Source organism: Cyclopterus lumpus, chromosome 12 (genome assembly GCF_009769545.1).
Source record: "Cyclopterus lumpus isolate fCycLum1 chromosome 12, fCycLum1.pri, whole genome shotgun sequence".
In the NCBI taxonomy this organism is placed as follows: domain Eukaryota; kingdom Metazoa; phylum Chordata; class Actinopteri; order Perciformes; family Cyclopteridae; genus Cyclopterus; species Cyclopterus lumpus.
Window position 1 is genome coordinate 2667475 of NC_046977.1, and position 10404 is coordinate 2677878.

General features: G+C 40.5%; 1 protein-coding gene across 1 annotated transcript in view; it reads right to left on the bottom strand.

Annotated features, from left to right (window-relative positions):
- Positions 1-3384: 3384 nt before the first annotated feature.
- The window catches only part of LOC117740580 (interleukin-1 beta-like), a 9460-nt gene continuing 2440 nt past the window's right edge, over positions 3385-10404 (bottom strand). Inside the window, exons 2-5 of the mRNA XM_034547064.1 lie at positions 6863-6888; positions 5315-5491; positions 4848-4981; positions 3385-4004 (exon numbers count right to left, since the gene is read on the bottom strand). Coding sequence (XP_034402955.1) covers positions 3789-4004; positions 4848-4981; positions 5315-5491; positions 6863-6878 — 543 coding nt within the window. The 5' untranslated portion in view covers positions 6879-6888 and the 3' untranslated portion in view covers positions 3385-3788. The remainder of the gene's footprint in view (positions 4005-4847; positions 4982-5314; positions 5492-6862; positions 6889-10404) is intronic.

Sequence of the window (10404 nt, forward strand, 5' to 3'; positions counted from 1 at the left end):
GATGTTTGTATAAATGATCCAGTCAGTGTGTTATTATGATTTTACTCACACACACACACACACACGAGCAAATAGATCGTACATGAAAATAAAAAGACTCACAATATCGACAGATATATTGTATTATTGTGTTTCCGTGGTTTCCAAAGAGACTGTTTATCTCCGTGTGCAGCCGGCTTCAAGGTCGAGTTAAATCTGCATCGCTGCAGCTCCGGGGATCAATAAGTCGGGTTTTTCGGTTCCACGGGGAAAACATCTGGTGCAGATGCGTGGAGCTTTCGTCCAGTTACATCGCGGTGCGTTCAAGCTCCAAACGGTAAAACGGAGTACTGTTCTTGAAGCTGCGTTGCAGCGTTACCATTAAAGTGAATTATGACGCGTTGTTCTCTCGCTCCGAGCGGCTTATAAAGTACTTTAAATGGCTCGTGGGATTTGGCGCCATCTAGCGGTTCGTTTGCAAATTGCAGCCGACTGAGACTTTCTTTCCCCGCGTTGAGAGAACTACGATGGCCGAGGAGCTTCAAGAAGAACTCTCTAGAACCAGACCATCTTCTCTCTGGTGGTCTGTTTACTGATGGAGGTCTATAGAGGACCAGGACTACACTGAGGTCTATAGAGGACCAGGACTAAGACATATCCAAACATATCCGATCCAAGCAAAAATCCCCTTGAGGTCCGTTATCTCACATCTTCTCCAATGACATCTCAGACCCTCAGACCCTCAAACCCTCAGACCCTCAAACCCTCAAACCCTCAGACCCTCAGACCCTCAAACCCTCAAACCCTCAGACCTTCAAACCCTCAGACCCTCAGACCCTCAAACCCTCAAACCCTCAGACCCTCAGACCCTCAAACCCTCAAACCCTCAAACCCTCAGACCCTCAAACCCTCAAACCCTCAGACCCTCAAACCCTCAAACCCTCAGACCCTCAGACCCACAAACCCTCAGACCCTCAAACCCTCAAACCCTCAGACCCTCAAACCCTCAGACCCTCAGACCCACAAACCCTCAGACCCTCAGACCCTAAAAAACCCTCAGACCCTCAAACCCTCAGACCCTCAGACCCACAAACCCTCAGACCCTAAAAAACCCTCAGATCCTCAGACCCTCAGACCCTCAAACCCTCAAACCCTCAAACCCTCAGACCCTCAGACCCTCAAACCCTCAAACCCTCAGACCCTCAAACCCTCAGACCCTCAGACCCTGAAACCCTCAGACCCTCAGACCCTCAGACCCTCACCTCCCGGGCAGCGGCAGTAGTGTGTGCACATATGAACCGTGGGGCCGATGCCGCCCGCGAGCACGTAATGCCTCCGCTAGGCGGGGCGCCAAATCGAGCCCGGATTATAGTCCCAGCCGTCCGTCGCTATCAGGCGAGGATCAGTCCGATCGCTGACTTCTATAAATATGAGTGTGTGTGTGTGTGTGTGTGTGTGTGTGTGTGTGTGTGTGTGTGTCGTGCCCTCAAGCAGCGGAGGTACTGGGATCGTCTTCTTAAAGGGACAGCGTGAGATATTTCGGGGGCTTTAATTGGCCGATGTTGAATATTCATAACTATGTTTTATCCGGCGAACGATCGCCTGATCGTTAGAATCGTTAGCTTTCCGTTAGCTTTCCGTTAGCTTTCCGTTAGCTCATAAAAAAACATTTTTTGCAACCAGCGAACAGGAAGTGACCACATCTGGAAAATCTCAAATTTGTACCTCAAATTTGTACTTTTTAACCTCATAAATCTAATAAATGATGAATTGTAATTTCTTTACTTTGTTTTCTCCATTTATTTTTTACTTATATCCAATAACTTTTTATCTAAAGATTTTTTTATCTCATAATTTTGACTTTTTAATTTGAACAAATTGTGACTTTTTTTTTTTCAAAAAAGTTGAATAATTTAGTACTTTTTCTTGCAGAAGTTTGACTGTTTATCTCAAAATAGACATTGACTGTATTTGAGGTCACACTGAATTGATCAGATTCAAGAGATTGTATTCGTAATATTGATATTTGGGTGAATGTGCAGCTGCAAAGGAGACAGTCAGGTTGGAGGAAGGATCTGCAGAGGATGGGGGGGGGGGGGGGGGGGGGGGGGGTGACACAGAGGAGGGGGGGGGTGCACGAGGGGAACCGATGCTTTTAGGAAGCAGAGCAGCGGAGGGATCCGTTAGAGGGAGCGTGATCCCGCTGCGAGGCCGAGCTGCTGCTGGGTCTATATTTAGCTTCTGTTGCCATGTGCCTGGAATGTGCAGAGGGAGGCACGCGCGCGCACGCGCACACGCACACAATAGGTTCACTACCGGTCACGCACTCCGGTGCGTGTGCGTGTGCAGTTTCAGGGATGTGATTTAAGTTTTTCTCGTGATTTCACATCGTCAGTGCGATGCACGCACACACGCACGCGCACACGTTATTTATTATTTTCCACATCACCGCTGTGGTCGTGGAGATGTGTATCTATAAACGATAACAAGCTGCAGGAGAAGACGCGTTATTAATTCCACCATCTGCATCCTCAGATATGTTCTGGATGACGTCGCACTGCGCATGCACCAACGGGCCCCCCCCCCCCTCTCTTCCTCCCTCCTCTTCTTCATCACTTGACCTCTTCGGGTTTTTCCATTTTTCTGCCCACATTAAAGTGAAACGTGCACATCGCTCCATAATCTGCTTTACGCAGCGCGCGCCTGATTGGAGGAGGAACCAGCCCGAGGTGTCGCCATGCAAACCCGGGCGGGCTGCACCAATGAGGGGGAGGGACGTGCTCTCGGCCGCCTCCCATTGGCCGGAGTTTCTTTTTTTAAAAATATTTTTTCTTTCTTTCTTTCTTCTTTTTGTGGAGATTGACATTTAATTTGTGAGCATCCTGTAACATTCAGAAGTGCATGTTTCTCCCCCAGAAAGGAGGAGCCAGAACAGCGTTTTATTTAATCACTTTGAATTTGTATCGCATATTTATTTTTTCCATTTATTTAAAGGTTATTGACTTTTTAGCTTTTTAAATATGTTGACTCATTTTTTATTTTTCATCTCAAAATTCTGTTTTATTTTATAAATTGTAATTTTCATAGTTCTGACTCATCTTGAAATTCTGACTTTTTTATTTCATACATTTTGACTTTTAGCTGATTAACTTTGATTTTTTTTAACTGACAATTATGACTTCTAAAAGTTTGTCCTAATCTCATAGTTTCTACTTTTATCAAATTTTCCATCTCCATAATGTTTCTATTATTTACTATTTCTTACTGTTTCATGTGAATTTCTTACATTTGTACTTTAAAAAAAATAATTCACAATTCTTCGGCAGGAATCAAACCTCATACATCTGATTTTTTAAATATTTGAGACAGTTCAACTACGTTAGAGAGTCATTTTAATAGTTATAACATAATTTGCATCGGTGTGAGAATTTGTTACAACTATAATTTGTAAAAACAAGGATTAACATGCCATTCTTATTCTTCGTGGAAACACAAAATACTTACATAAACACACCTAAAATAAATAACAATAAAATAATAAAATTTGTGTTAATTATACGTATAGTACACTTTCAACCTGGTTCTAAAAATACAACTTTATTCAGAATAATAACCGAAAAACTTTTGAGGAATATCCTGTTACAACTTTCTCTTTCAAAGGAGAAAACATCAGTGAGTAAAAAAAAACAACAACACATTTTTAATGGATTCTTGCTCCATCATTAACAGACAACGGCGCCATCTGGTGGCGAGGCAGGGAACAGCTCAGCATCATAATGGAAACCTTCAAGCTGCACTAAAGTGTGTTTTTAGATCATCTTGAAGGAGATGAGGCGGCGTGCGTCGTCCACCCTGCACATCTCCATGGACTCGTCCTGGTCCTGGTCCGAGGTGCTGATGAACCATCCGGGGTGCTTCAGGGACTCGAAGGTGTTCAGGGAGAAGCCCACGGTCCTCTTGAAGAACAGGAAGCGGTCCATGTCCTCGTGGTCGCTGATGTTCTGCAGCTTTTGTTTGCTGCATTCCTGCCACGACAATGAAAGTAGAGTTTTAACAGTAAAAAACAAAAAGGAGGGGGGGGCGAAATAATAATATATTAAAAGTTAATCATGATTTAAAGTCAACTATTACACATTAGTTGTTTCAGATTCATGATAACAAGTAAAATGTATAAGGATAAGTATGAATTATGAGATAAGAAGTCTACATTATTAGATTAAAGGTCAACATTATGAGATAAAAGATGGAAATATTAGATAAAAGGTCAAAATTAGGAGTTAAATCAGATTCTAAAAACTTTACAAGGAAAAGTATAAAGTATTATATTAGAGGTCAAAATGATGAGAAGAACATTATAATTATTAGATTAGAATTATTCGATAAAACGTCAGAATTATTAGGTAAAAAAAAGAATTATGAGATTAAAGTCTGAATTATTCATTAAACGATAATAATTAAGAGATAAAAGTATGAATTAAGAGATAAAAAGTCTAAATTATTAGATTAAAGGTCAACATTATGAGATAAAAGATGGAAATATTAGATAAAAGGTCAAAATTAGTAGTTAAATCTGACTCTAAAAAGTACACTTTACAAGGAAAAGTATAAAGTATTATATCAGAGGTCAAAATGATGAGAAGAACATTATAATTATTAGATTAGAATTAGAATTATTCGATAAAACTTCAGAATTATTAGGTAAAAAAAAAAGAATTGTGAGATTAAAGTCAGAATTATTCGTTTAACGATAATAATCAAGAGATAAAAGTTACAATTACGAGATAAAAATAAATAAATGTATGCTATTAAAGTCCCAGCGTTGTATTTTAATGCACTATAACCCCATCAGGAGCCTCCAGCAGCTTCACCTCCAGCTCCAGCAGCGCCCGCCCCCCCTGCATGCAGCAGGAGATGTGCCGGCTGCCGGTGACGGACAGCACCACCACCAGGCCGTCGCCACGGGAGACGCCGGAGTTCAGGTACCTCGCCAGTTGGAAGGTCACTGACGGGGGAGAAGAAGAGAGGGGAAGTTCATTATTTCATTATTGTTTCTCACAACCAGTCCTGCATTCAAAATGTACAGTAAAGTAAAAGTAGTAATATTAGTGAAATGTACTTCAATTAATGTAATACTGTGTTTTATTATTATAGAATATTATATGTTTACGTTGTTATGACTAATAGATTCACATGAGAGTATTTTGATGTTGAAGGTCATACATTTAGAGCCAATTTGAGATACTTTGTATACTACCGGGTACAAAGTATCAAATCTACAAGTACAAGTACAGGTACACCCTGAAAGTACTCGGTGAAGTACTTCTCGCCCCGGTACCTCTGCGCTCACAGCTTCCTCCCTTCAGGATGACGGCCTTCAGCTTCAGGTCTCCTGCAGCCAGGACCACGTCCTTCTGGGAGAAGTCGCACAGAGTGACGACTTCTTCGCTGTTGAAACGCTGAAACGTCCTCCCCACGCTCGTGGACCAGTTCTGTGTCGCCGTGACGACGGTTTCTGTGGAGGGATGGAGGGACGGAGAGATGAAGGGACGGAGAGATGGAGAGACGGAGAGATGAAGGGATGGAGAGATGATGAGATGGAGGGATGGAGGGACGGAGAGATGATGAGATGGAGGGATGGAGGGACAGAGAGATGAAGGGATGGAGAGATGGAGAGACGGAGAGATGAAGGGATGGAGAGATGGAGAGACGGAGAGATGATGAGATGGAGAGACGGAGAGATGATGAGATGGAGAGATGATGAGATGGAGAGACGGAGAGATGATGAGATGGAGGGATGGAGAGACGGAGAGATGAAGGGATGGAGAGATGGAAAAACGGAGAGATGATGAGATGGAGAGATGATGAGATGGAGGGATGGAGGGACGGAGAGATGATGAGATGGAGGGATGGAGGGACAGAGAGATGAAGGGACGGAGAGATGGAGAGACGGAGAGATGAAGGGATGGAGAGATGGAGAGATGATGAGATGGAGAGACGGAGAGATGATGAGATGGAGAGATGATGAGATGGAGAGACGGAGAGATGATGAGATGGAGAGATGATGAGATGGAGGGATGGAGGGACGGAGAGATGGTGAGATGGAGAGATGATGAGATGGAGGGATGGAGGGACGGAGAGATGATGAGATGGAGGGATGGAGGGACAGAGAGATGAAGGGACGGAGAGATGGAGAGACGGAGCGATGAAGGGATGGAGAGATGGAGAGACGGAGAGATGATGAGATGGAGAGACGGAGAGATGGAGAGACGGAGAGATGAAGAGATGGAGAGACGGAGAGATGATGAGATGGAGAGATGATGAGATGGAGAGACGGAGAGATGATGAGATGGAGGGATGGAGAGACGGAGAGATGAAGGGATGGAGAGATGGAAAAACGGAGAGATGATGAGATGGAGAGATGATGAGATGGAGGGATGGAGGGACGGAGAGATGAAGGGACGGACACATTCTCTTCTCACACACACACACACACACACACACACACATTCTCTTCTCACACACACACACACACACATTCTCTTCTCACACACACACACACATTCTCTTCTCACACACACACACACACACACACACACACACACACACACACATTCTCTTCTCACACACACACACACACACACACACACACATTCTCTTCTCACACACACACACACACACACACACACACATTCTCTTCTCACACACACACACACACACACACACACACACATTCTCTTCTCACACACACACACACACACACACACACACATTCTCTTCTCACACACACATCTGAAAGAGTACATGAGTGTGAAACTGTTGAATATGAGAGTGAAAATACTGGAGAGGAAGTGAATTAAGTGAATTATATCTTTCAGATTCTCACCGTCATGTTGAAGCATCGTGTCTCATCTGAAATACACAACATATGGATCTAAAACAAATACATGAATGTAGTACTGTATAAAGTACTACATGTACCTCTGAGATGTAGTATAAAGTACCTCTGAGATGTAGTACTGTATAAAGTACTATATGTACCTCTGATATGGAGTACTGAATAAAGTACTACATGTACCTCTGATATGTAGTACTGTTTAAAGTACTATATGTACCTCTGAGATGTGGTATAAAGTACCTCTGAGATGTAGTATAAAGTACCTCTGAGATGTAGTATAAAGTACCTCTGAGATGTCGTATAAAGTACCTCTGAGATGTGGTATAAAGTACCTCTTAGATGTGGTATAAAGTACCTCTTAGATGTGGTATAAAGTACCTCTGAGATGTGGTATAAAGTACCTCTGAGATGTAGTATAAAGTACCTCTGAGATGTAGTATAAAGTACCTCTGAGATGTGGTATAAAGTACCTCTTAGATGTGGTATAAAGTACCTCTTAGATGTGGTATAAAGTACCTGTTAGATGTAGTATAAAGTACCTCTTAGATGTGGTATAAAGTACCTCTGAGATGTAGTATAAAGTACCTCTTAGATGTGGTATAAAGTACCTCTATAAAGTACCTCTTAGATGTGGTATAAAGTACCTCTGAGATGTAGTATAAAGTACCTCTTAGATGTGGTATAAAGTACCTCTTAGATGTGGTATAAAGTACCTCTGAGATGTAGTATAAAGTACCTCTGAGATGTAGTATAAAGTACCTCTGAGATGTGGTATAAAGTACCTCTGAGATGTAGTATAAAGTACCTCTGAGATGTCGTATAAAGTACCTGTTAGATGTAGTATAAAGTACCTCTTAGATGTGGTATAAAGTACCTCTATAAAGTACCTCTTAGATGTGGTATAAAGTACCTCTGAGATGTAGTATAAAGTACCTCTATAAAGTACCTCTTAGATGTGGTATAAAGTACCTCTGAGATGTAGTATAAAGTACCTCTTAGATGTGGTATAAAGTACCTCTTAGATGTGGTATAAAGTACCTCTATAAAGTACCTCTTAGATGTGGTATAAAGTACCTCTGAGATGTGGTATAAAGTACCTCTGAGATGTGGTATAAAGTACCTCTTAGATGTGGTATAAAGTACCTCTGAGATGTGGTATAAAGTACCTCTGAGATGTAGTATAAAGTACCTCTGAGATGTGGTATAAAGTACCTCTTAGATGTGGTATAAAGTACCTCTTAGATGTGGTATAAAGTACCTCTGAGATGTAGTATAAAGTACCTCTTAGATGTGGTATAAAGTACCTCTTAGATGTGGTATAAAGTACCTCTATAAAGTACCTCTTAGATGTGGTATAAAGTACCTCTGAGATGTAGTATAAAGTACCTCTTAGATGTGGTATAAAGTACCTCTTAGATGTGGTATAAAGTACCTATATAAAGTACCTCTTAGATGTGGTATAAAGTACCTCTATAAAGTACCTCTGAGATGTGGTATAAAGTACCTCTGAGATGTAGTATAAAGTACCTCTGAGATGTGGTATAAAGTACCTCTTAGATGTGGTATAAAGTACCTCTTAGATGTGGTATAAAGTACCTCTTAGATGTGGTATAAAGTACCTATATAAAGTACCTCTGAGATGTGGTATAAAGTACCTCTGAGATGTAGTATAAAGTACCTCTTAGATGTGGTATAAAGTACCTCTTAGATGTGGTATAAAGTACCTCTGAGATGTAGTATAAAGTACCTCTTAGATGTGGTATAAAGTACCTCTTAGATGTGGTATAAAGTACCTCTATAAAGTACCTCTTAGATGTGGTATAAAGTACCTCTTAGATGTAGTATAAAGTACCTCTGAGATGTAGTATAAAGTACCTCTTAGATGTGGTATAAAGTACCTCTTAGATGTGGTATAAAGTACCTATATAAAGTACCTCTGAGATGTAGTACTGTATAAAGTACTATATGTACCTCTGATATGGAGTACTGAATAAAGTACTACATGTACCTCTGATATGTAGTACTGTTTAAAGTACTATATGTACCTCTGAGATGTGGTATAAAGTACCTCTGAGATGTAGTATAAAGTACCTCTGAGATGTAGTATAAAGTACCTCTGAGATGTCGTATAAAGTACCTCTGAGATGTGGTATAAAGTACCTCTTAGATGTGGTATAAAGTACCTCTTAGATGTGGTATAAAGTACCTCTGAGATGTAGTATAAAGTACCTCTGAGATGTAGTATAAAGTACCTCTGAGATGTGGTATAAAGTACCTCTTAGATGTGGTATAAAGTACCTCTTAGATGTGGTATAAAGTACCTGTTAGATGTAGTATAAAGTACCTCTTAGATGTGGTATAAAGTACCTGTTAGATGTAGTATAAAGTACCTCTTAGATGTGGTATAAAGTACCTCTGAGATGTAGTATAAAGTACCTCTTAGATGTGGTATAAAGTACCTCTATAAAGTACCTCTTAGATGTGGTATAAAGTACCTCTGAGATGTAGTATAAAGTACCTCTGAGATGTAGTATAAAGTACCTCTTAGATGTGGTATAAAGTACCTCTATAAAGTACCTCTTAGATGTGGTATAAAGTACCTCTGAGATGTAGTATAAAGTACCTCTTAGATGTGGTATAAAGTACCTCTTAGATGTGGTATAAAGTACCTCTATAAAGTACCTCTTAGATGTGGTATAAAGTACCTCTGAGATGTAGTATAAAGTACCTCTTAGATGTGGTATAAAGTACCTCTATAAAGTACCTCTTAGATGTGGTATAAAGTACCTCTGAGATGTAGTATAAAGTACCTCTGAGATGTAGTATAAAGTACCTCTGAGATGTGGTATAAAGTACCTCTGAGATGTAGTATAAAGTACCTCTGAGATGTCGTATAAAGTACCTCTGAGATGTGGTATAAAGTACCTCTTAGATGTGGTATAAAGTACCTGTTAGATGTAGTATAAAGTACCTCTTAGATGTGGTATAAAGTACCTCTTAGATGTGGTATAAAGTACCTCTATAAAGTACCTCTTAGATGTGGTATAAAGTACCTCTGAGATGTAGTATAAAGTACCTCTTAGATGTGGTATAAAGTACCTCTTAGATGTGGTATAAAGTACCTCTATAAAGTACCTCTTAGATGTGGTATAAAGTACCTCTGAGATGTGGTATAAAGTACCTCTGAGATGTGGTATAAAGTACCTCTTAGATGTGGTATAAAGTACCTCTGAGATGTGGTATAAAGTACCTCTGAGATGTAGTATAAAGTACCTCTGAGATGTGGTATAAAGTACCTCTTAGATGTGGTATAAAGTACCTCTTAGATGTGGTATAAAGTACCTCTGAGATGTAGTATAAAGTACCTCTTAGATGTGGTATAAAGTACCTCTTAGATGTGGTATAAAGTACCTCTATAAAGTACCTCTTAGATGTGGTATAAAGTACCTCTGAGATGTAGTACAAAGTACCTCTTAGATGTGGTATAAAGTACCTCTTAGATGTGGTATAAAGTACCTATATAAAGTACC